We start from the raw sequence: 26,906 nt of genomic DNA, 5'->3' as shown, positions 1-26,906 counted from the left end.
GTGCATGTAAACCTGCATAACAAGCAGATCACTTTATGGCACATTCACGTAGGCAGGACAATCTGATCCACCAGTTGGAAAGAATTCCGTCAGATCAACAAAGTGCCCGTGTAAGTGCGACTAATGTGGTCCGCCTTCTGCATTGTTGAGATGAATCAGTGCAGGCTACCTGGAAGACATCTACAGAAATAAAAACATTTATGAAGTTATTGTGTGGAAAAATGAGAGAGAGAGAGACAGGGAGAGAACAACAAAAGTGGAGCTGGTGAAGGACGCCTCCTTTCTTATGAACAGCTTGCCAAAGTTTTCTGAAAATTTGGTGGACAGCTCAGCGGCTGAAGAGGAGACACCACTACCAGAGAATTTTAATTGTTAGCAATACTTTCTCTGACAACAAAAACACAGGATACAGGTGAGAGAAGTATTTGCGCTTGTATATTGTTAAATGTTGCTTCATCTTGTGGATCTATTTATAATATGTTCAGAGATGTTACGAGAACTGATACTTTGGTACCATATCAATATCATAATTAGGAAAATGTGATCCGACTTACCTCTGGCCAAGGAGGTAATGTTTGTACCAGTATTTCTTTTTGTTTATTAGAAGGGTAACAAAAGTAATGAATTTCCATGGCTTGATTTTTAAGGTTTGGAAATTATTGGAATCCCCGTCATTTGATGCATCCTCTTTCAGTCACTGAATTTTGATGTTCAAATGCAACTGGATTTACAATTAAATACAGGCCATTTATCTTTTCTGCATGGTATACACAGCTCATTTTTTACTTTTAATTTTTATAATAAGCTGCTGCAATATTTTGGTATCTTACGATGTTGTGGCAGCTTTTCAGGAAAAAAAAATACTGATGATAGAAGTGGATACAACAGCCTCATGAGGAATAATTTTTATTTTTCATTCTCCACCTTAAAAACACAGGTGTTCTAATTATTCCCTTTGAGTGTAAATTAATCTGAATGGAGGGACACTGGTCAGCCACAAAAAGAAAGAAAAGCTTTTGATACAGTGTCTCAGTGTTTGTCTTACAGCTTAACTGCTGTGAAGCCATTGTGAAATCATTTTTTTTTGGGGGGGGGGGGGGGGGGGGCTGATTAGTAGTCTTAAGTGAAGATCGTCACATTTTTATTTCTGCAGGGCAGATATTTTGGAATACTTATGATCAGACAAATGTATAGTTTTCAAAATGATTGGAGCATTTTTAAATTTTGATCCCTGTGTAATTCTTTATTGACCCCTGTAACTCATTGGAGGTCAGCTCCAGGATGGCTCCATATCTGAAAATTTGTTAATTTAGAATGTGTGCCAAATTCTATGCTTTTATCACAAAATGAACAATTTTTATGGAAATTTTAGCTAAGCTGCTCCACTGTCAGAGCTACAATAATTCAAGTGTCCTACAAACGTCTTCTGGCTGCTCCAGCTTGTCATTCGTGTGTCATACATCACACTGACAAAGTGAGGAACCTTGGGGTGATTTTTGATCCTTCGTTGTCCTTTGGCCTCCACATTAGAAATATTACTAGGACTGCTTTCTTCCACCTGCGAAATATAGCGAAGATTCGTCCCATCCTGTCTATGGCTGATGCTGAGACCCTGATCCATGCATTTATCTCTTCTAGATTGGACTACTGCAATGTTGTATTTTCTGGTTTACCACAGTCTAGCATTAGGGGTCTCCAATTGGTTCAAAATGCTGCAGCCAGATGTTTGACAAGAAGCAGAAAGTTTGACCACATTACACCCATTTTGGCGTCTCTTCACTGGCTTCCTGTCCCAGTGAGATCAGATTTTAAGGTTCTGCTACTAACCTATAAAATTATTCATGGACTGGCACCTCTAATTAAACCTTACGTACTGCCCCAGCTTTACGTTCTCAGGGTGCAGGACTACTTTGTGTCCCTAAGGTGAATAAGAAGTCTGCAGGTCACAGAGCTTTCTCTTATCGTGCCCCTGTTCTCTAGAATGATCTCCCTGCGTCAATAAAACAGTCAGATTCTGTGGAGATTTTCAAGTCCAGACTTAAGACGCACTTATTTTCCCTTTCATATGGCTAACATACTGGTACAGTTTTGTTTTACGCTTTTTACTCTTAATTAATTTATTAGTAATTGCAGCGGGCCGCGGTCTCAACTTCACCTAAATTCTGGGTCTTTTAGTGAAGTTTAGGGGTAGTGGCCGGCGATCACCTCAGTATTTCTGTTTTTTCTTGTTTAATGCTGGCAAATTGTACAGTTTTTTTTTTTTTTTCTGATGCCTGATTCTGTTTTTTTCTCTAAGGTGCAGCTCCATCCAGAGATGGGAGTTGTATTCGTGTTGGTGATCTTCCTGTCCTGTGCACCAATAGCATTTCTTATATATTTGTCCATGAATTGTTCTGTGAATTTGTTCTGTAATTTATGTCTGTAGCATGGCCCAAGCAGAGGGTCACCCCTTTGAGTCTGGTCTGCTTGAGGTTTCTTCCTCAGAGGGAGTTTTTCCTTACCACTGTTGCTCTGGGGGTTGGTAAGGTTAGACCTTACCTGTGTGAAGCGCTTTGAGGCAACTCTGTTGTGATTTGGCGCTATATAAATGAAAATAAATTGAAATTGAATTGAAATTGATGTGCTGTTCAAATAATTTGGAGTTCAGCCATTTTTATTTTTGACTTAATTGTCGAGATAACTCAGTCAACTCGCACTTTGCTGTAGTTTTGGCATTATTTATGTGTCTGTCATACAATCTTATCAAAATAATTAAGTTGTAATTCTGAATGGTTAAGATGCAGACAGCACTTCCATTAACATACTTATTTATTAAATTCCCCCACATGGTATTGAATTTGGTACCCTGCAATTTCACTGGCATTTGCATTAACAACTTAATTTTTGGTACAGTGAAAGCCCTCTTTCATTGTTGGCTGAAAGTATTATTTTTTTCTCTAGTTGAACCTTTGCACAGTGATGTGGAGACAGCAGCAAGGTCACCAAGCCCTGTTCTCACATCTGCATCCTCAAGCTCGTCAGGATCCACAGCCTCCTCAGAAGCATCAGCAGACTGTAATGGGCTGTTAAAAGCATTAGCAAAGACATAGAGTGCATCTGGAAAGTATTTGCAGCGCTTCACTTTTTCCACATCTTATGTTACATTCTTATTGAAAAATGGAGTAAATTAGTTTTTCCCTCAAAATTCTACTCGCAACACCCCATAATGACAACATGAAAAAGGCTTGCTTTTTTGAATTTTTCAAATTTATTAAAAATAAAAGACTAAGAAATCACATGTACGAGGTCTATTAGAAAAGTATCCGACCTTATTTAAAAAAAAAAAAAAACATGGATTTGAATCACGTGTGATTACATCAACCAAGCTTGAACCCTCGTGGGCATGCGAGAGTTTTTTCACGCCTGTCGGTGATGTCATTCGCCTGTGAGTACACCTTGTGGGAGGAGTGGTCCAGCCCCCTCGACGGAATTCCTTTGAGAAGTTGCTGAGAGACTGGCGCTGTGCTTCATCAAAATTTTTTCCAAAACTGTGAGGCACATCCGAGTGGACACCATTCGACAAATTAAGCTGGTTTTCGGTGAAAATTTTAACGGCTGAGAGATTTTGGATTGTTTCTATCGCTGTAAGGACTTCCCACGGAGCGGGACGTCGCGCAGTGCTCCGAGGTGACGTCGTCATCCTGTTTCAAGCTGAAAACCTCCAAATTTAAGCCTCTGTTGACCCAGGACATCGTGAGAGAACAGAGAACTTTCAGAAGAGGTCGGGATCAGCAGTTTATCCGGACATTCCACTGTTAAAGGAGATTTTTTTAATGAAAGACGTGCAGACGGATTGGCGCGTCGGGCTTGCAGCCGGCGCGGCACACCCACCACAGGAAAAACACCTCCGTGTTGATAACCATTTGTAAAATCCAGGCGGCTTTTGGTGGCTTTCAGTTGAGTGAGTATCTGAGAAATTGTTTAACAGCAGGGCATGTTCCAACTTGTCCTTAAGGCTTCCAACGGAGGTGTTTTTCCTGTGGCGGGAATTCAGGTTTCTCACGACGTCCTGGGTCAACAGAGGCTTAAATTTGGAGGTTTTCAGCTTGAAACAGGATGACGACGTCGCCTCGGAGCGCTGCGAGACGTCCCGCTCTGTGGGAAGTCCTTACAGCAATAGAAACAATCCAAAATCTCTCATCAGCCGTTAAAATTTTCACCGAAAACCATCTTAATTTCTCGAATGGTGTCCACTCGGATGTGCCTCAGTTTTGGAAAAAATTTTGATGAAGCACAGCGCCAGTCTCTCAGCAACTTCTCAGACAAAGGAATTCCGACGAGGGGGCTGGACCACTCCTCCCACAAGGCGTGCTCACAGGCGAATGACGTCACCGACAGGCATGGAAAAACTCACGCATGCGCACGAAGGTTCAAGCTTGGCCGACGTAAAAACACATGAATCAAATCCATATAGTTTTAAAAAAAAATAAAACGATCGGTTTCTTTTCTAATAGACCTTGTATGTAAGTATTCACACCCTTTGCTCAATACTTTGTTGATACAAATTTGACAGTAATTACAGCCTCACGTCTTCTTGAATATGATGCCAACAGCTTGACGCACCTATCTTTGTGCAGTTTTGCCCATTCCTCTTTGCAGCACCTCACAAGCTCCATCAGGTTGTGCTCAGTTTAGTCTTGGCCTATCTGAGCATCTTCCATTTACAGATGATGGAGGCCACTATGCTCATTGGGGCCTTCAAAGCAGCAGAAATGTTTCTATACCCTTCCCCAGATTTGTGCCTCGACAATCCTGTCTTGGTCTACAGACAATTCCTTTGACTTCTTGCTTGGTTTGTGCTCTGACATGCACTGTCAAATGTGGGACGTTATATGTAGACAAGTGTGTCTTTCCAAATCATGTTCAATCAACCGAATTTACCCCAGGTGAACTTAAATTAAGCTGTAGAAACATCTCAAGGATGATCAGTGGAAACAGAATGTACCTGAGCTCAGTTTTGAGCTTCATAGCAGAGGCTGTGAATACAACCCCAATTCCAATGAAGTTGGAATGTTGTGTGAAATATAAATAAAAACAGAATACAATGATTTGCAAAACCTCTTCAACCTATATTCAATTGAATACACCACAAAGACAAGATATTTAATGTTCACACTGATAATCTTATTGTTTTTATGCAAATATTTGCTCAATTTGAAATGGATGCCTGCAACATTTCAGAAAGTTGGGACAGTGGCAACAAAAGACTGGGGAAAGTTGATGAATGCTCAAAGAACAGATGAACAGGTTAATTGGAATCAGGTGAGTGTCATGATTGGGTATAAAAGGAACATCCCCAAAAGGCTCAGCCGATCACAAGCAAAGATGGGGCGACGATCACCACTTTGTGAACAACTGCAAGAAAAAAATAGTCCAACAGATTAAGAATGTTTCTCAACGTTCAGTTGCAAGGAATTTAGAGATTCCATCATCTACAGTCCATAATCAGAAGATTCAGAGAATCTGGAGAACTTTATACATGTAAGCAGCAATGCGAAAACCAGCATTGAATGCCCGTGACCTTCGATCCCTCAGGCAGCACTGCATTAAAAACCGACATTGTGTAAACGATCTTATCGTTTGGGCTCAGGAACACTTCAGAAAACCATTGTCAGTTAACACAGATGGTCGCTACATCTACAAGTGCAAGTTAAACCTCTACCATGCAACGCGAAAGCCAGCCATCAACAACATCCAGAAACGCCGCTGCCTTCTCTAGGCCTGAGCTCATTTGAAAAGGACGAACGCAAAGTGGAAAAGTGTGCTGTGGTCTGAAGAGTCCACATTTCAAATTGTTTTTGGAAATCATGGACATCGTGTTCTCTGGACAAAAGAGGAAAAAGACCATCCAGATTGAAGTTCCACATCAAGCAAGAATGGGAAAGAATTCCACCTACAAAGCTTCAACAATTAGTGTCCTGAGTTCCCAAACACTTATTGAGTGTTGTTAGAAGGAAAGGTGATGTAACACAGTGGTAAACATACCACTGTCACAGCTCTTTTGAAATGTGTTGCAGGCATCCATTTCAAAATGAGCAAATATTTGCACAAAAACAATAAGGTTTATCAGTTTGAACATTAAATATCTTGTTTTGTGATGTATTCAATTGAATTGAAGTTGAAGAGGATTTACAAGTCATTGTATTCTGATTTTATTTATATTTTACACAACGTCCCAACTTAATTGGAGTTGGGGTCGTACTTATGTACATGTGATTTCTTAGTTTTGTTTTTAAGAAATTAGCAACCAATTAAAATGAAGTTTTCTCACATTGTCATTATGGGGTATTTTTTGTGGAATTTTGAAGAAAAAAATTAACCTCATTCTTTCTGGAATAAGGCTGTAACATAAAATGTGGAAAAAGTTAAGCACTGTGAATACTTTCAGGACGCATTGTACTGCACTTACCGCAATAACTATCAGTGTCTAGTTCCTCGTGACAAGTCAGATTTATTTCATGAACAATCTTACTGTTTTGCTATGCATCCCATTAATACATTTGAGCTTTATTTTTTGTCAGTGCTCATTTGCATACTTGTATACCAGTTTTGTCTGATAATTCTACTATTGACTGCAATACGAAGCACTCAGTAGGCTGCACAACATGCACATGAACAGAACATGTCATTCTTTGTGCAACCTGTTACACCAGAACTCCAGCCATTTTCAGAATATGCCACTGCCTTCATTCCAAAACAACCGTTTTTGCACATCACTAAAAGCATTTCCAGCTAACCCAGTGCCCGTCACAGTCTAATCCAGTCACTTCTTCCTCAGCCATAGTCTCACCAAGGGCTACAAATGTGCCTGCAAGAACACCAGGTCTTGAAGATGCCCTCTCTCCCTCCACCATATGATGACTGACCATTCTATACTTGAGAGTGCAGTTTTAAGTAGAGTAACAGAATATGAATGTTATGTTTGAAAGTGTTAAGTTTTGTATCGTCAAAAATGGATTTAACACCGACTTCAAGGTTCATATTTATGAATGGGCTTTTTTTTTTCCTTCATAATTAAAGTTCCCTTAGAGTATTGAAGATGATGTTGGCCATTCTTTTTGATGTAATTTAAAAACAAAAACGAAATAATTTGCACAATAAATGGTTTGAAAGTATGAACTGTGGTGTCTTCTGTCTGGTAGTATAGAGTACACAAATCAGACAGGAAAAGGTTAATATTGACATTACCTGTGGGCCAAAAATCTTATTCAAATGATCATTCCTTCTAGTTGAAATGTGCTGTTTAATGAGCTTCACTCTCAGTACCTCATTCTGCTGCCTGGCCCATTTCTGATGGGAAGCCTTTTGTGAATGCATGAAAGAAATCTGCACAATGTCATTTGTATTATAAAAAAAAAATCCTGATATTTTCAGGAATGAATGCTGGATTGAAAGTGGGGTTTGGCTCACATCTGCATGTGGGCTAAATTAAATCACAGTTTTAATCCAAATTAAACCTTTTACTTACTGACACATTAAAGCCCAATATAAGGGTTTTTTGGAAGTTGGACCCACTTTGAGCCACGTTTTCTTTAGGTTATTCAGTATACTTTTTTGGGCATGAAAATTGTCATCGGGTGAAACTGTGAAACCCACGTTATTTCAAGAGACGTGTGTTGAGCAAGAACTTGGAAAATGTATTTTATTTTTTTGAACATCCATAACTTTATATATATATATACACTCAACAAAAATATAAACGCAACACTTTTGGTTTTGCTCCCATTTTGTATGACATGAACTCAAAGATCTAAAACTTTTTCCACATACACAATATCACCATTTCCCTCAAATATTGTTCACAAACCAGTCTAAATCTGTGATAGTGAGCACTTCTCCTTTGCTGAGATAATCCATCCCACCTCACAGGTGTGCCATATCAAGGTGCTGATTAGACACCATGATTAGTGCACAGGCGTGCCTTAGACTGTCCACAATAAAAGTACATGATGACACAGACAGGTGATGATAGACGCGACAATGAAATTATTGTGAAAATCAAATTATCTGATCACTATATCTGTATAAATTATAGCAGCCCTGTGCACGGATGACAGCTGAAAATATGGCTAATTCTAGCCCAGGATATGCAGACTAATTCTGAGAATTAAAAGCAAAAACATTTGCAAAATGAATGGGTTTGGTTTACCAGGATAAGCAGGGGCAGACCCAAGATTTTGTAAGAGGGAGGTGTGGATTTGCAAGCAAGTCAGGTGCAACTGGGGGTCTGCATTGCAGTTGTCCTTCCCTGCATTTTGGCATATTTTACCACAAAATACATGACAGAAATTTACCTTTTTTTCTTTCCAATTCATTTGATCTTGTATTGTACAATTTAGATGTGATGTTATGATGACAAGCAACGGAAAACGTGAAATGTCTTTGGCTAAAAATGTGAACAGCTTTGCTACACTTTGCTGAATCATAGTCTAGTTAAAAAAAAAAAAAAAAAAAAAAAAAATATATATATATATATATATATATATATATATTCAACAAAAATATCAACGCAACAGTTTTGGTTTTGCTCCCATTTTGTATGACATGAACTCAAAGATCTAAAACTTTTTCCACATACACAATATCACCATTTCCCTCAAATATTGTTCACAAACCAGTCTAAATCTGTGATAGTGAGCACTTCTCCTTTGCTGACATAATCCATCCCACCTCACAGGTGTGCCATATCAAGATGCTGATTAGACACCATGATTAGTGCACAGGTATGCCTTAGACTGTCCACAATAAAAGGCCACTCTGAAAGGTGCAGTTTTGTTTTATTGGGGGGGATACCAGTCAGTATCTGGTGTGACCACCATTTGCCTCATGCAGTGCAACACATCTCCTTCGCATAGAGTTGATCAGGTTGTCAATTGTGGCCCGTGGAATGTTGGTCCACTCCTCTTCAATGGCTGTGCAAAGTTGCTGGATATTGGCAGGAACTGGTACACGCTGTCGTATATGCCGGTCCAGAGCATCCCAAACATGCTCAATGGGTGACATGTCCGGTGAGTATGCCGGCCATGCAAGAGCTGGGACATTTTCAGCGTCCAAGAATTGTGTACAGATCCTTGCAACATGGGGCCGTGCATTAGCCTGCTGCAACATGAGGTGATGTTCTTGGATGTATGGCACAACAATGGGCCTCAGGATCTCGTCACGGTATCTCTGTGCATTCACAATGCCATCAATAAAATTCACCTGTGTTCTTCGTCCATAACAGACACCTGCCCATACCATAACCCCACCGCCACCATGGGCCACTCGATCCACAATACTGACATCAGAAAACCACTCACCCACACGACGCCACACACGCTGTCTGCCATCTGCCCTGAACATTGTGAACCGGGATTCATCCGTGAAGAGAACACCTCTCCAACGTGCCAAACACCAGCGAATGTGAGCATTTGCCCACTCAAGTCGGTTACGACGACGAACTGGAGTCAGGTCGAGACCCCGATGAGGACGACGAGTATGCAGATGAGCTTCCCTGAGACGGTTTCTGACAGTTTGTGCAGAAATTCTTTGGTTATGCAACCGATTGTTTCAGCAGCTGTCCGAGTGGCTGGTCTCAGACGATCTTGGAGGTGAACATGCTGGATGTGGAGGTCCTGACCTGGTGTGGTTACACGTGGTCTGCGGTTGTGAGGCTGGTTGGATGTACTGCCAAATTCTCTGAAACGCCTTTGGAGACGGCTTATGGTAGAGAAATGAACATTCAATACACGAGCAACAGCTCTGGTTGACATTCCTGCTGTCAGCATGCCAATTGCACGCTCCCTCAAATCTTGCGACATCTGTGGCATTGTGCTGTGTGATAAAACTGCACCTTTCAGAGTGGCCTTTTATTGTGGGCAGTCTAAGGCACACCTGTGCACTAATCATGGTGTCTAATCAGCATCTTGATATGGCACACCTGTGAGGTGGGATGGATTATCTCAGCAAAGGAGAAGTGCTCACTATCACAGATTTTGACTGGTTTGTGAACAATATTTGAGGGAAATGGTGATATTGTGTATGTGGAAAAAGTTTTAGATCTTTGAGTTCATCTCATACAAAATGGGAGCAAAACCAAAAGTGTTGCGTTTAGATTTTTGTTGAGTGTAGTAAAGGTCTTTATTTTAACCTGGGTAGCCAACAAAAGCACCAAGCTTTCCAAGGATACTATGCACCATATAAACCAAATATAACCAAGCTTTAAAATGGACTATACTTTTAGAGATATGACCCTTCAAAGTTGGCTAGGAAATAGGTGTCGGCACCCCAAAAAATGTCAACTCCCCCTTTTCCAACCCTTCTCAAAAGAAAACTATTTGGGGGATGACCATAATATTTTGGATTTTTCGTATTGGGCACTTAATCTACAAAATTAACGCAACTCTGTCACCATGAACTGGGAGCCACTTGTTTATAGTAAAATGAGAATACAAAGTATTGTTGATTGAATAAAATTTAGGTGTTAAAAATACATTTTATCTTTATTATTAATAGCAGTAGTAGTACATGCAAAAATATCTTCAAAAGCAGACCTTTGCTCTTGGTGGGCGGCAGCGAACCCCTAGGACAGGGGTATTCAACTCATTCCAGAAAGGGCCGAGAGGGTGCAGTTTTCTTTGCAACCACCCACACTCTACCAGGTGATTTCACTGATTCCATAGCAGAATTAAAACATAGACAAGATGGTGGAGCGGGGATAGATACATAGAAAGTGCCCCCTGACTGGCCGGTAAGAAGCATAATCAACATGCGCCGTCCCTTAGAAACAGACATTGTGCTTATTTGAAGCAAAGGAAAGCATAAATTTCTTTTAAGGCTTGTACTGCAACAGGACTAAGAGAGCAGTCTGAGGACTGCTGCTAGAATAAAAAGGTTTACTTCAAAATCAGCGCCTCCGATATAACCTGCTAGAGTGGTCTGTTGGAGCTCGTTTGTGTTGAGTGTTAATTTGTGTGTGTGTGTGTGTGTGTGTGTGTGTGTGTGTGTGTGTGTGTGTGTGTGTGTGTGTGTGTGTGTGTGTGTGTGTGTGTGTGTGTGTGTGTGTGTGTGTGTGTGTGTGTGTGTGTGTTTTTCCAAGTGAAACTAGTTTATTTAATCATACTTTCTGTTGTTGTTGTTGAAGAGCATTAGAGCATCTGTTGGTCTCACATTAACACTTTTGTTATAGATAGGTGAAGTTTGTCATATCTGTTGCCCTACATTGTACATTGGAAAGTTCTTTGTTTTTATTTTGGTTGTCTGAAGTCTAACCAGTTAACACATTTTCCAAACCACTGCCCCTGAATCAGTCACCCGACTCATCCAGTTACCTTCTTTGAGGAATCTGTAGAACATTAAATGTTTAGTCATTTTTACATTCAGTACTTAGATTTCAGTGCTACAAGTGCATGACGTAGTCCATCAGCATGAAAGTCGATCTGCACATAACCAAAAACAAACTGTCATTTCTCTTTAATGCAAAAGTCCACCTCCAAAGCATGACAGTGCTACTGTATTTTCTTATGGCTTGGCCTCAATGTCTTTAAAGCTGGCTTCAGACGGGCATCGGAGAGATCCAGAGTGGGCGCCCAGATTCATGGGTTGCTGGACAGCGGCTCGTGGGACAGGAACAGCATCGGCAGTGTTCTGGAGGAGGCCATGACACGTTTTGCTGTGATGCAGCGCCAGACTGAAGAGCGCTTCCGCGTCTGGATGGAAAAGCTCGCACACCTTGACTCTGACAACGACTCTTCCAAACGCTCAAGTGATGCCCCAGAGGGGCAGCATCCGTCCCAAGGGACACGCCCTTCCCCTCCCAGTTCATTTTTACCATCGTCAGAGTCTGCAGAGACTATGGCTGCCTACATGCTGGCAAGAGACAACAACAGTCTCACTCCCACCCCAATAAACAACAACATCCTACCTGAGGTTGTCAACCAGAATGGAAATCTCAGCGTTCCAGACCCCAGTCTCTTGAATGTTTAGATTTTTTTTTCTTGGTGAAGTTACACACTTTAATCTTACACTATAGAACTAGTTGAGACACAAAGCATGAATATGGATATTTGTAGGTTAGTGGTGCAAGCTCAGTTTTATCAACCTGATACATTATCAAGTACTACTGGGCCTGAGCTGGTCATTGAAATTACTTCCGGACTCTGCAGACTTGAGGCCCAGTGCACCTTCTGGCACGGAAACACTGTGAGATTTGACATTCTGAATAATTTAACTCACCTTCTGTGTGACATAAATATGGGACATATTTCTTTGAACCAGTTTAAGTCAGGGCTCTTGTTCTTTTGCTTGTTGTGTGGATCTTTTTTTTTTTTTTTTCCTTTTTTTAATTTATAGATTGACATACAAAGTAAGATGTTTGTATCATTCAGACAAAATGAGCATTGGGGCACATGGGTAAGCATTGTTACAATGTGAGGTGTGCTGCTCTGTAATAGCATGTGCCTTGTCATTTTGAATTCACAAGAATGATACATACATCACTGTTTCTTTAGGATTAAGGTTCAACACTGTACACTACCCACTGTCCCCTGAACTATGTTTGTACTTAGTTTATAAATAGAGTTTCATGACAACCTATAATTTGGTGGTATAGCTTTACTAACATCTAAACATTTAACTAGTTTTGCCTGCAAATGTACATGTATAAATATAAATGCAATATAATAATCCACAGAATCATTAATTACCTACTTAATTTAGATGGTTACCTTTGTGTGTGTGCATTTGCTTATCTGTTGCGTTCGCTGCTATTGCTGCCTTTTGTGCAGTAACAAATTAAACTAGTGATGGGGAAATAACTCCCAATGGGTTTTTGGGTATATGTGCATGTCTGTGTTTCAAGTAGCCTGTCTGCAGTTTATGGCACCAGTTAAGTTTTTTGATGCAATGTCAAGAGCCTCAAATCTCCCTTCTAATTTGTTCGTCATTGATTGCAGTGATCTGTTTCTTGGCCTGCGTTCCCCAGGTTGACTTTAACCTGAAACCACAGCCATTGTAGTAATATTTAGGGGTGGGTGGTACACAGATGTCATCATCACTGTTGTGATATTGCACTGCAATTTGGATTGAGCAATATCATCAACTCGTTGAGGAATCAGGCCAACAAGAACACCCCTCTCAAACCAGAAAGATTTTTTTTAATGATGCCAATGAAAATAACACTGATAGTGCAATGGATAAGAGAATATGCAAATGGTTATAAAAGCATCAAATTCAGCATAAATACTCCTCAGACAATCGTCTTTTGAAAAAAACGATTGGCCACTTGAATTTTCAATCATTGGTCAATTGAAGAATTACACAGAGGTCAAAATAAAAAGATGCTCCAATCATATTGAAAAATATTCCACATTATTTGCCTGATCATAAAGATTCCTAAAAGGTATAATTTGGACTATGTGTGACTGAATTCTCTGGAGTCACGGGATAAAAACAGCAAGAATGGTGACAAAGGTCAGTTTAATTTTGTACAGGGGTGAAAAGTTAAAGTTGCTCCAATTTTGTTAAAAAGTGATGCAAATTACTAGTTGAGTTAACAGTTTTAAAAAGGAATAGTTTGGACCATGTATCATCCTTACTTATCACGTTACGGGGTAACATATGTCATGTCATAGAATCCAATAGACGTAGACCTTGTTTGACCTTTACTTTGGAGACCAAGCATTCAACACTGTCATCACTATTCCATTTATTAATCCTATTAACTCAACCAATAATTTGCATCACTTTTGACCAAAATTAGAGCAACTTGACCCCTGTACAAAATGACACTGACCTTTGTCACCATTCTTGCTGTTTTTATCCCGTGACTCCAATTCAGTCACAGATAGTCTAAACTATGCCTTTTTGGAATCCTTATGATCAGACAAATAATGTGGAATATTTTTCAATATGATTGGAGCATCTTTTAATTTTGACCTCTGTGTAATTCTTCAATTGACCCCTACCTGAACACCGATTGAAAAGTCAAGTGGCCAATCTGTTTTTTTCAAAAGAGGAGTGTCTAACAAGTATTTCCACCGAATTTGATGCTTTAATCACCATTTGCATGATTGTTTCAGTTATCTGCTGCACTATGAAGAAATAAGGAAAAATGACATTTAAAAAAAATCAGTTAATTTGGAAATCAACACTGCAGAGCTGAGGCTGTGATGATCACCGACCGATCTGCCCCAATCTTGTAGCTGTCACTAGCTATGAAATCATTTTCATATGAAGAAGTTCATTAGCAGTCATGGAAATGTTTAAATTGTGATTCTGTTGTGTGAACCGGGGACTTTTGCGCATACTCGTTCATTAAACACAGTCACAGATTTGTTCAACATTTAAAACTGTTAAAAAAAAAATCTTTGATTCATGAGGTTTCTCATCCAGATGATAACTTTGAAGGAGCAGATTTGAAATTGAAATATTATTAAACTCTTTTTCAAATAAGATAACACTGCAAAACTAGTCCTGTCCAAAAACTGAAAAAATACCATTATATTAATTTTAGGTCATATCGCCCACCCCTACAAATAGTTACACAACTTGAATCCAGATGCAGTAATAATAATGTTTATCAAGTCCCAAATCTGTTAAACCAGACTGATCTGGGTGATCAAGTGGCCTTCTCTTGTTCACATCCTGTGGTCTTTGAGATGAAAACATATTGTCAAATTACTTTCTCTCATGACAAACATTTCGCAATCATTAATGAAGGAACCTTGTTGGTCCAGTATCATTCATAGTTAGTTTTTTTTTTTAAGTGTGTTGTTTGTGTATGAAGCCCTATGACTATCAGCTAACTTTAAAGCTGAAAGCATTTTTTGCCCTCCCTGTTTGCATGTGATTATTACTACGTAGAATGTGCAAAGCCAATTTAGTTTCGATCAGCAGCATGCATGCAAAGTATGGCTTTGCTTATGCTGATAAATGGTAACATTGTTTTTAATTGATTTAGTTATTTTCTCCAGGATGAATGGTTTGATTTTCCACTTTGTGAATATTTGTGTGCCACCCCTCCAACAAACCCCCACATTGCATAATTACATTTGCCATTCTTGTTTAAATGGATCGAAACACTGTCCTGTTTTTGCTAAACCTTAAATTACCTTTAAATCCACTGGTGTAGCAACTGTTTTGTCATGGTAAGGCTCATTTATACAATCAGAAAACTGTGCATTAAGAACAATAAGGACAGTCCATTGGTTACCAAAGAGACTATCCTGGTTTACATTTGTTCTTTTTCTAGCCTCACACTAACAAGTGCTTAGTGTCTCTGGTAAGCCTGGAACTTGCCCATTGTTTATTTGCAGGCGGTGCCCTTGTGTTGGAAATCCTGTTTGCATGATTTTTCTCATACACCTTGTTTGGACAGCAGGATCTCCTTTTCTCCCAGGGACTCCTTTTACAGGGTAGAACAAAAACAAATGCTCCCGCTGTCCTGTGGAGTACTCGTTGTTTTATGTCCTTTTAATAAGTCACATCTTTTAGTTGAATGGGTAAAATTATTTTGAAGTGATTTGTAATTATTGTATTCCAGTGTAGTTTTTATGTGAATGTTTATGGTTTTCAAAGCAATAAATGGACCAAAAAAAGAGAAAAAAAAAACCACTGCTTAAAGATGTTTATTAATGGCCTGCAAATACAGCTACTCTAAAATCATGCAGTTAGTCAACACTGACACCAGGATTTTGAGAATAAGTGGGTGTACTGCAGAAGAATCAACTATTTATTTTCATGTTTCTTAGCGCACAGAACTCAATATTGCTAGTGTAAAGCTTCGGAATAATAGTGTTCTTACTTGTGCAGCTGGCAGGTTTAATGTTCCACGTAGACTCCTACTATTCACAGGTTTGAACTGAATAATAAAGTGTTTTCTTTGTTTTCTGCAGATGGGCCTCCAGTAGAGGGTCACTATGATATTTCAGACACTGATTCTAACCAGGAGAGTTTGAGTGTGGAGGCAGTCCAGGCCACGGTGATAAAGCGTGAGCTAAAAACGAACAGAGGCCAGGATATGGCAGCACACTCTGGGTGTATAAGAGCTCTGAGCTCTCTCTCAGGTCAGTTACAAACCCAAAATATCCAACTGATAATTTCCACTGCTCTCAGTGAAGACAGGACATTTAAAGCCATTGGTGTCACCACTCAGCAATCAAGCTATGTGGGGGGAAAAGATGCTATTAATCTCATCAAGAATCCTTTGAAGGATTGGGCCAGCACTCTGCTGTCTTGTATTTGACGCTATTAAAAAAAATTACCTCTTACAAGTGACTTGCTGCTATTGCCAATGCATACATCTGAAGCACACCTTTTTTTTCTTCCCCCTAAGTGTTAATCCATGCTAATCAGAAAGGGGTCGGAGCCGTCGTTTTGTCTTTGTGTCAAAGCAGCTGCAGACCTGAAGCCCTCCATTACTCTGGTTTTCCTCAAAATGTGTGACTGTGCTTTTATTTCAGGCCACGTGGAGGCAGACCTGTCGAACAAGGAGGCTGCTCAACACAAGGGCCAGATTAACATTAACATCGACTCCTCTGACAGTGAAGTGGAAATAGTCGGGGTGCAGGAAAAAACGAGGTAAAAACTTCCATATAGCTGGGAAATTTGCAATTCAGTAGTAATTATATAATCACAGTGCTGTACAGTGGTGTGTGTGTGTGTGTGTGTGTGTGTGTGTGTGTGTATAGATATTATTAAAACACAAAATGTGGCATTTCCGAATATTAAAAACAATGTTTCTTTTAATTAAAGAAAGTAAGACTGTTTTTGATTAAGAAAATAAGGCTACAGCCCCAAATTATTCCACAAATACAGCAGATGGAATAATAATGAATAATGTCTTATCCCATCCTTTTATCTGTTTGACAGATAAAAGGATAGTCATACAATGTTTATTTAATTCATTCTTTATGGCTTAGCATCAGAGATGTTCTAATCCTGACTCGTATTGGGACCTCGACTCATATTTTATAATTGTATTCTTTTTTTTTTTTTATCAAGATCATTGTCCAGCTATTATTGTAACACCCTGTTGCTATGCTGTGGCAAAACCATTGTGAGTATGACTATTACCAACTCTTAACAGCTTCTTTTTTTTTATCGCAATGTGCCACAACAGTAATTTTGTAAGTTCAAGTTGCATCTAAAGATCAGTGTTTATTTAGAGATGAAACTGTTCATGGCAATGAAAGCTGCTCCTTGTATTTCGTAGAGAGGCAGCCAGACATCATCACAGTGGACACAGGATATAATATTTTACACTGATTGCTGTTGTTCAGTTTGTCACAAAATTAAAAAGACACAGTTCTTAAGCAGAAGCAAAGTCTATCTGGGTTTCTGTGCATCCCTAGTTTATTGCAAATTATTTAATACTTTAAAACAATCATTATACTTGGAAGGATCTTTGTTTTATGAATATTTTTTTATTTTTTGTTGACATGGCTGAGATTTCTGCACAGTGCCTTTGTACACCATCACAGTGGAGTTGAAATGAAACAAGATGTGCTTAAAGTGTCGATTTTTAGCTTTAATTTTTACAAGTCCATAATTAATTGGACAATCTAAATATAATTGTTAGCAATGGAAGTTGTCATTTTTACAGCCAGTTTCAATTCAGTATGGATAAATCAACATTTCTTAGTCACTTAATATATCTTGAGTTTCTTTTTAATCAATCATTAGGAATTCCAAACAGTATGGTTACTGTATGGTGAATCTGTCTGGAGTAGGCCGTTCTCAGGTAGGATAGAAGTTCTGAAGCTTCTTCAGCTGCGACTGGGGCAACTGCGCATAGTGCAGGTTTTGTTTGTTGAACCACCAGTTCCATTTCTTGGCAAAGTTGAACAGAAATGGATTTTCCTCCAAGAAAATAGATCAAATCTATACTTGGGTGTGCTGTAGTTGAAAATGCTCTGTGCCACTGCACCATGAAGCTGGATAAATAATGTTGCTAATGAGTGAGGTAAATGAAGACTGAGACATCATCAGTGACATGGATATATTCACATATCCATCCCCTGACCTGTCTAAAGAAAACTGGCTGTAAAAGTGATGATTTTTATTTTAACAAAACTAAAATAAATTCCTGATGTTTAGTTTGTTCAGTTAAGGCCTCTGTAAATGTGAGGACTGTGTATACAAATAATGCATTGTTTTTGTTCAACCTCTTGAATTAAACCTCTAAATGTACGCAATAAGAAGTTGACTGGTGGTGTAAAGAGGCAAAATACTCACAGGCCTGACTGTATATATGTTTAATGTGCAATTCACATGTTTTTGTTGCCATTTCTTTTGAACTGCAGATGTGCACATCCATGTGGAGGGGTGATTAAGAGTTTGTCCTCCTGGAAGACAAGTTCTGTGGAGCAATTAAACAGCACAAATCAGCCACAGCTGTGGACTACTGTGTCCCCTCAACCCAACTGGGTGTCCCCTCCTGAGGTCGTGGACCTGACACTGGACGAGGACATAGGGCACAAATACGTGCTTTAAAGAACTTGTACACTGAAGACCCTTCCCTCTCCCACCTCTGGGCTCGCCTCCACTTTGAGTTTGAAAACCCGCTTATTGTTACAACTTCGCCTGTAACCAGTCATGTTCTCTTCCTGCTTTGAAGTACTGTTTTTAACTTAAAGGTTGAACACTCTTGTGTAACAAAGCTGTTCAACAGAAGTTAATCTCCTTGTCATATGGATTTAGTCAGTGGTGGGCACAGCTAATCTAAAAGTTGGCTTCGACAACCGCTAATTCACTAACTGAAAAGTTAGCTGCGATCATGCTAAATTGAGAAACCACTAAAACATTTAGCTGTATGAACTGAGCTTTGGCTTGTTGGGGGGTTGTTTTGGGTTACCAGCTGATAAGCTGCTAACCCTATGTCGTGCCCTTGCAAGGGCATAATACAGGTCGTTGCCATTGTTCCCATCTAAAAATCATATTTGTAGATTTGTTCTTTCGGAAATAGCGCAGCCAATCTGTTCCGTGTCAGCTTGATCCCTTCAGATCTCAGAAGCTAAGCAGTGCGGGACCTGGTTAGTACTTGGATGGGAGACGTTGGAACACCAACGGCTGTGTGTTTCTCTCCAGGTAAAACTGGAGTTGCGTCAGGAAGGGCATCAGGCGTAAAACGTGTGCTAACTACCTGTGCGGATCTGGCTGTATCCGCTGTGGTGACACAAAACGTGAGCAGCTGAATGGACAAAAACAACTTCTTCCGGAAATAGTGGCCATTTTTATGCCTAAAATAGTCATTTTGAGCACATAAAGCACAAAAACGGTCTGCAAGTGGTTTTTTTTTTCTAATTTGTCAAGGGCATAATATGGGTTGTTGACATATTTCACGTCAAAAAATTAGTCATAGGTTTGTTTGTTTGGAAATGGTGGCCATTTTTATGCAGAAAACAGCCAATTTGGGTTTTTGGGACCAACTTTCTCAAAAACTGTCTGACAACGTTCCTTTTCATTTAACATGAGCACAATATTGGTCATTGACATTGTTCCCATCCCAAAATTATTTGCGTAGATTCATTCGTTTGGAAATGGCGGCCATTTTTATGCTGAAAATGGCCATTTTGCCTTGGGCTTTAAGTGAGCTGGTAACCCACAGGGCCATTGGCACTCTAATTTTGTTTGTTTGCTTTTTGTTTTTTTGTTTTTTGTTTTTTTTTTTTTGGGTCAGAAAACAGACCTAAACATCTGAAATTCTAATATACTGAAGTGTAAACATGGAAGATCCCAAAAAGGTTTCATATATAATAATTAAATGAACAAAATGATAAGCAGTAGTTTACATTCAATATAGTTTATTCGCAGTCCAGAAAGTATTAAAGGGATAAGAAATATTAAGAAGTAAAAATACACCACGGAAAATCATTTTAATGACCTAATTAATGCATTTACTCTGCCTTGAGTTCCTGCTCCTCTATCTCCTTGGGATTATGCTTTTTGCTTTCACGCAATGTGTCAGTTTTGGTTGCTGCAGTAGTGTATGAGCTCCAACAGCAATGTTATGGATTGTTAAACTTAAAAAGAAAAAAGCTAGCTAACTTGAAGTTCATGGAACAAAATTTAGTCGAAACGAACTGGCCTGCATGGTTTTGAAAAGCTAATCTGCTAATGAAAAACATAGTTTTGTTCATTTGTTGCTAATTGATTATCTTAACTGTGCCCGCCACTGAGTTTATTTTTAAAAATAATGACATAGCACTTCGATTACAGGCGGAAATGTAAGGGATTTTTTTTTTTTTTTACAACTGCAATATTTTCCTTTCAGTTATACCTCGCGTTTCCCTTGATGACGACGTAGGTAGTCTGTGTTGTGTGCTCACAGGCTGTATTTTAAAAGCGTTAAAGTTTCAGGTCGGTGTGACATGGCTGCTGATCCCCCAGGCTGCAGATGAAAGATTTTCTGAGTAGGTTTGACATTCTAGCTGTAGTCACCTACAGTGAAGAAAAGGGCAGCTGGTGCACATTCTGTTGGACAGCACCTTTTGATGGTCAGTTTTTAATTATACTTGTCAAAGGTTTGTCTGTTTTTCAGAGGTCTCACCACTGGTTTTATATTTAGTTGGCTCTCCACTGATGGTGGAACTTCTGATGCTGTTTGGTTAGCAATATGCTTTTGGTTGAATTTTTATTTTTTCCCCCAAGCACATCTTACCGCATGTTTTTCTTTTCAAGTAAGAAAACAAATAATTGGTGAAAATTCAGTTTCTGCTAGTAAAGGCACAACAACAATAAAAAACACTACAAAAAGCACACTTTTCCACCAGAGCAGTAGCACCAGCACTGCTTTGGCAATGCAAGGGATATCTTTTTGGTGACAAGGTGTATTTTGGGTTTGTACACCATGTTATTGAGTCATAGTTTTCTTTGAGTGTATGACTGTTCAGTGGTGAATGGCTGCACTTAATGAGCTCCTGCAGTTTGCATGCTGGTCTTAAGTGAATGCAAACTGCTCAAAATGTCCGTGGAACCCTTTGTAACAGAAGAAATGTATCTTCAATTGAATACTGCAAAGCAGCGTGGCCTGGATGCCTTGAAATGTGCACTATTTTCTTTTAGAAATCTTCTAAAGCATATTCTTTTACCCGTATAAAGTAACAGATTTTACTCTTTCAACAATAAATATTTTAATAATAGATGTGAATTTAGCACACGCGTGAAAGTAAAAGTTTAATTTGTGCCCACATGCTGGGCTAAAAAAAAAAAAGTACTATCAACTCATCCTCAGGGCTTGCTTGCTCTTGTTTCTAGTTTATTTCTGTCTTTTTGCAGTGCTGCTGTCAGACAGGTCAGCTTTTATCAGTGATACAGTTTCATATGTTAGTCTGCCATCATGTTGTGATTAGTTTAATTGTGTAAAAACCTTATGAATTATGGTTGTGCATCATTTTATGGTCACAAAGGGAAGAGTAAGGATTTAAACAAAAGTCTAAATGTTGCCTCAATTTTTATTTCCCTATTTGAATGGTTCTTCTATGTTAAACTCTTAAATTTGCTCCATAATTGTAGAATTTTAACTGCCTATACTCTAGGCATATGTTCTCACTCCACATGACAAGAATTGGTTTAAATTCAAGCCCCCCCCCCCACACACACACACACACACACTTTACCCCATAGTTTAATTTGAAAATATATTCACAAGGCTTTGTGACTTTAGGGATGTTGGTGTGACACAGAGGTTAGCAGAGATGCTCGGCACTTAGCAAGTTTGGTCCCACCAACTCTGATATTGTCCACATTACCAGTAGTTTAGTCTCGCTGTTTCTTTTCATGTTACTTTGTCGTCAGTATTTTAAATTGTGATAACATTTTTGTTTGTTTTGTTTGAAATCTCTTAACTTCCTGGAAAATGTCTGTAGAACAAAATGAAACTATTTTAAATTGAATTAAATAGAGTATTATTTAATGACCTACTGGTGATTTTTCTTCTTTTCCAGAAAATTCAGTGAACAATAAGGTCAGCCTCTGCTTTTTTACAAATCAGCAGAAATTGTTTGGAGCAAATTCAGCCCACCTGTGTGTGTTAGACTGGAAGTTCGTCGTTTTTCCATTTAGGCTCCATTTCTAGACAATTTGGTGTCCACCTTTTCACTTGGGACCGAGCTCCTGGTCGGTAACTTGTAATCCCTCGGTGGACAGTAGCACCAGCTGATGGCAGCTGGGCTAAGGTAAGTGGCAAACTTTATCATGGTCATCTTAAAAAGCTCATTTATATTTAGTGAGGTAATTAGCCACACATTTACATTTGCAGGGCCCATCTTTGTGCTGCCAATCACCAAATGACTTTAGCATGTTTAGTGGTGACAAGAAGCAGTTTAGTGTTTTTCACCTTTGCTTTCCAATAACATATAGCCAGTAAGCCCGTGATGTGTCTGCGTTCTAAATCATTATTGCACTAGTCAAATTCATTTTTGTCCCGAGTGGAAATATGACCCCCAAAATGTCTAAAAGTAGAGCCTAACTTGCAAAATCTCAAATGAATTTGGAAATTACTGAGCATTTTTGTTTTTTTTATTAATTATGTGAGCTTACAACGAACAGACCAGGCTTATGTGCCTGACAAATATTTATTGTTTAGAAAGTACTTTGCTAATTAAATTATGCATGATTTGAGGTCTGTCGAGAAGTCTCTTGAAATTCATTCTTAGGTGCAACATTTAATGAGCCGTCTCATTGTTTGCTTTTGTTCTGTGGTCAAGCAGTCTAGACAACGTCCTCGGTGTACAATTTCACCCTCACAAAAATGGCAAGGTCAGAGGTCACACTGTGACACCTGCCACTAGGGGGACGTGGAGTTCACGTGAAGGGGACAATAAAGGACTGGAGCAATGCAGCCTGCAGGGTTCTTAGCTGAAAACCAAAACCCTCTATTCACCCTTAGGCCAGAACATCAGCTGTATGCAAATTTTTCAGGGCAGCGATGAGCTAACTCAAAATCCACACACACAAAGCACTGATTTTAACTAGAGCAGATATCTTCTTTTCCTGAACACTTCAGTTAAAGAATTGTGCTTTTTTAAGTTTGAAGATGTATAACACAGATTTACAGATTACTTTTGTGCATGATTGCTCAAACCACCACCAGAGGGCTTTGCTCCAACAATTTTTCTCCAGGATGTTGACACAAAATTTTACGTGTAGTTTCTGCTCAGAATTGAAAATCAAAGAGTTGTTTCCTAACCAAGTTGTTTATGTCAGTGATGTCATCTGATCTAATGCAAACCTCAAATGCTGAAACTGCCAGTCGGTTTGCTTGAAGTTGAAGGCAGTGGCAACAGGTTTGAAGACAAGAAAAGGTGGGTGCTTTTCTTGAATGAAACAGACGGTATAGTCGCTACTGAAGCGTTGTGAAAAGCTCTTTGTGTGGTATTTGGGGTGGGAACTTGAGGACATATGGACTCCTTCTGACCTCCTCAGGCTCCGTGCCCATCTGCTCCTTTACCTTTCAAGCTTTACGGCACTAAAGCAGAATACCATCAAGACAGACAATCTCCAGCATATTTTTTACAAGAAAATTGTGGAAATATATATAATGAGCTGTATCGTGTGGATGTTGTAGTTGGATAATAATCACATCTCACCTAAGGACTGAAAATAAAGTAGACAAGCGTACAAACAGATCTGGCATAAGGTGAGAAAAGTGAAAAAGGTTAAGGAAAATGCATATAGCGAGCTGTGCAAAACGCTAAACAGGAAAGAAGGAAAAAGGACTTGTACTGATTGGCCAGACAAGGTTTGAGCTGAAAAGGATATGCAGCAAGTTAAGGTGCATTGACACGTGCATGACTGATTCATGCACTTGCACGACCTGTGTTGTGCAGGAGAGTAAACTAGTCTTTAATGGGTGTAGACTGAAAATGAGGGGTGCCGGCGCGTGCAATTGCGCAAAGAGAATTTTGAAATGTTAAAAAAAAAAATCCTTCACGCATAAATGTCGTGCTACATGGCGGCTTGTTAACATGACCTGCAGCTCGTCAAGTGGAGTAAAGAAGTAAAGTGCGTGCAAGTGCGTGAATCAAAGTCATGCACGTGTCATTGCACCTTTAGGGTGATAAAGGATGCAGATCATCGTAATGTGCTTACAAGTGTGGACAGTGTGTTGGGAAGGTGGAGGGAATATTCTGAGGAGCTAATGAATGAAGAAATAAGAGTAAGAAGGCTGAATGATGTGGAAAGAGTAAATCAGGAAATGCTAGGGATTAGTAAGGAAGAAGTGAGGACAGCTATGAAGAGTGGAAAGGCAGTTCGTCCAGATGGCACACCAGTGGAGGCATGGAAATGCTTCTGAGAGATAGCAGTGGAGTTTCTATCTAACCAGATTGTTTAATAAAATCTTGGACAGTGAAAGGATCCCCGAGGAGTGGAGAAGTGTGCTGGTTTTGATTTTTAAGAACAAGAGTGATGTGTAGAACTGCAGTACCTACAGAGGCAGATGATCAGTCACCGCATGAAGTTAGGAGAAAAGTAGTAGAAGCTAGGCTTAGAAACCAGGTGAAGATTTGTGCAGCAGCAATGGTTTCATGCCACAAAAGAACACCACAGATGCAATGTTTGCTCTGACAGTACTGATGGAGAAGTACAGAGAAGGCCAGGAGGAGTTGCATTGTGTGTTTGGGGATTTAGAGAACGCTTATGACACGGTGTCAAGAGAAGAGCTGTGGTATTGTATAAGGAAGTCTGAAATGGCAGAGAAGTATGTAAGGGTGGTACAGGATATGGACAAGGACAGTGTGACAGCATTGAGATGCGCAGTAATGACAGATTCATTGAAAGTGGAGGTGGGATTACATGAAGGATCGGCTTTGCACCCTTTGTTGTTCACAATGTGATGGACAGGTTGAAGGATGAGATCAGACAGGACTCTCCACGGATTATGATGTTTGTCGATGACATTGTGATCTGTAGTGAGAACAGACTGAGGGGAGCCTGAAGATGTGGAAATACACTTCAATCAAAAATGACTGAATAAGTCTGTGTGTATACAGTACACACATATATGACAGTGTGCAAAGCACAACACAAAGCCAGTAATATCACAGCCATTCATTCTGCATGTACTCATTCAATTTGCAGCTTTCTTTAAAAGAGAAAATTTGTTTTTGCTTTTTGTACATTCTCTCTGAAGTAACATAATCCACATCTGTATTTTGGCAGTGCTTTGGGTCCCAAACAAACTGAGAATCCATGAATTGTGTCATCCATTTCTCTCCACTGAGCTCTTTGCTGGTGCCAACAGGGCCTGTCTCTCCTGTACTGGCTTGGCTAGGCTTCAGTTAATAGCAAAGGCTTGCCTTTGGTGTAATGAGGCCTCATTAAGCACAGCATGTGATATCATCCTTTTGGTGTGGAATTGGGTACAATGTTTCAAAATGCTGGTATTGCAATGATTTTGAAACATTCAGGAACAGGGTTTTAAGTTTGCTGTCCCTAATTTGCAGCACAGAAGAAAAGTCCTGGGCCCAGTTTCATAACGCAGTCTAATCTTGTTGAATGGACTAAGCTCACTTAGTTGACTCATGTTTTGATGTTAATAGTTGCACAAAGTGCTTAGTCGGTTAAAGTTTCTCGTTACCCGACTAAGGTTTTTAGCCTGGTACAGAGGAGGGCTAATCTTATTTTAGTTGACAAAACTTCAGTGTGTTACCTCAAAAAAGGTCTCTATCACGTACCACCACTTGATGGAGGAGGAAGGAATGAGAGACTTGTGGCGGGAATGGGTGTTCTGGGACCGGAATAATCCATTGGAGATGTTTACAGATGCCGAGGTTGGGAGTGCTTCTCCTCTGCTGCGGTGGACTCGGCCATGTTTGTATCAGATGGACGAACCCAGAAGCAAACAAAGCTGGCGTGCATTGGATGCATTTCTTGGCAACAGCAGTCACGAGGCCACTATTACTGTGAAAATTGTTGACTAACGTAAAATGGCTAATCTACAAGTTTAGCCGTCGATGTGATACTGAGATTAGATGGATATTGCTGGGTGACTAACCTTAGTCGATTAAGTAAATGTAGCAGGATGAAGGTCCTGGGTCCTGATTGAAAAGACGTTTCCGCTAGCTAGCTTGGCTAACAGGGAATTCCCTGTTGGCTGACCTGGTAGAGAAATGGTCTTTAGTGCGAGCCGTCCGGAGTTCCATCCCACTGCCGTACCAGCCACAAAGGTCCTACGGTCAAATAAACTTAGTAGACTAAAAGATTAGACTGCTTTATGAAACTGGGCCCTGATTTTGGGCTTCCTTTTTTTTCTGGAGGCTCAGGGCTTCACCCCCAGTTGACGTGTGTCCAACCAACCAACTTTACTGAACCAGCCGCTGACCTGTCAGTCACTCCTGCTTAGAAAGCGATCACATTATTTCCATTTCATTTACTTAAAGTGGAGCAGTGACAATCCCAAATGGCTTGTCGTGAAACAACTTGATTCAATTTTGTTCATGCACATAGTTTTGATTATATTTATGTAAATAGATCAAACTATGGATACAACTCCTCATGACCTATAAACTATTGCGCTCTTCACTCATTCCAGTATAAATAATTAAGGTTATGACAGTAAAATTATACACCAATGCAAATCTAATGTGGCTCACTGAGATTATATTTCATTATAAATCAAAAAGTTTTTTTTTTTTTTTTTAAATAGAATATGTCTTTTCTGTGATAACGTACAAAATATCGGTGCAGGAAAATTCCACAATGATAGCAATTCTGTAGTACAGATTTTATACACCCTGGAATTGTTGGCTTTTTTGCCCCCCCTTATTAGATAATCAATTTAAAATCAAAACTGAAATGTCCAAGCATTTGTATTCCAACAAAAAGCTATTGTGATTTTACTGTTCGAGAAATAGTCAGAATCAGTATTTTATTATTGATCATCAGCA

The 26,906-nt window shown here is 39.5% G+C and overlaps 1 protein-coding gene across 4 annotated transcripts in view; it reads left to right on the top strand.

Annotated features, from left to right (window-relative positions):
- Positions 1-19,297, top strand: part of c17h18orf25 (chromosome 17 C18orf25 homolog) — a 52,023-nt gene extending 32,726 nt beyond the window's left edge. Inside the window, exons 3-5 of one of the 4 annotated variants that reach the window (XM_034191649.1) lie at positions 15,912-16,082; positions 16,479-16,596; positions 18,321-19,297. In XM_034191649.1, the coding sequence (XP_034047540.1) occupies positions 15,912-16,082; positions 16,479-16,596; positions 18,321-18,510 (479 nt within the window). In that variant the 3' untranslated portion in view covers positions 18,511-19,297. Of the gene's footprint in view, positions 1-11,566; positions 13,115-15,911; positions 16,083-16,478; positions 16,597-18,320 lie in introns of those variants that run through there. The other 3 variants (XM_034191646.1, XM_034191651.1, XM_034191650.1) reach the window with 3 other exon arrangements.
- Positions 19,298-26,906: the final 7,609 nt, after the last annotated feature.

Source organism: Thalassophryne amazonica, chromosome 17, assembly GCF_902500255.1.
Source record: "Thalassophryne amazonica chromosome 17, fThaAma1.1, whole genome shotgun sequence".
Classification (NCBI taxonomy): Eukaryota; Metazoa; Chordata; class Actinopteri; order Batrachoidiformes; family Batrachoididae; genus Thalassophryne; species Thalassophryne amazonica.
This window is presented reverse-complemented; position numbering and strand designations above follow the sequence as displayed.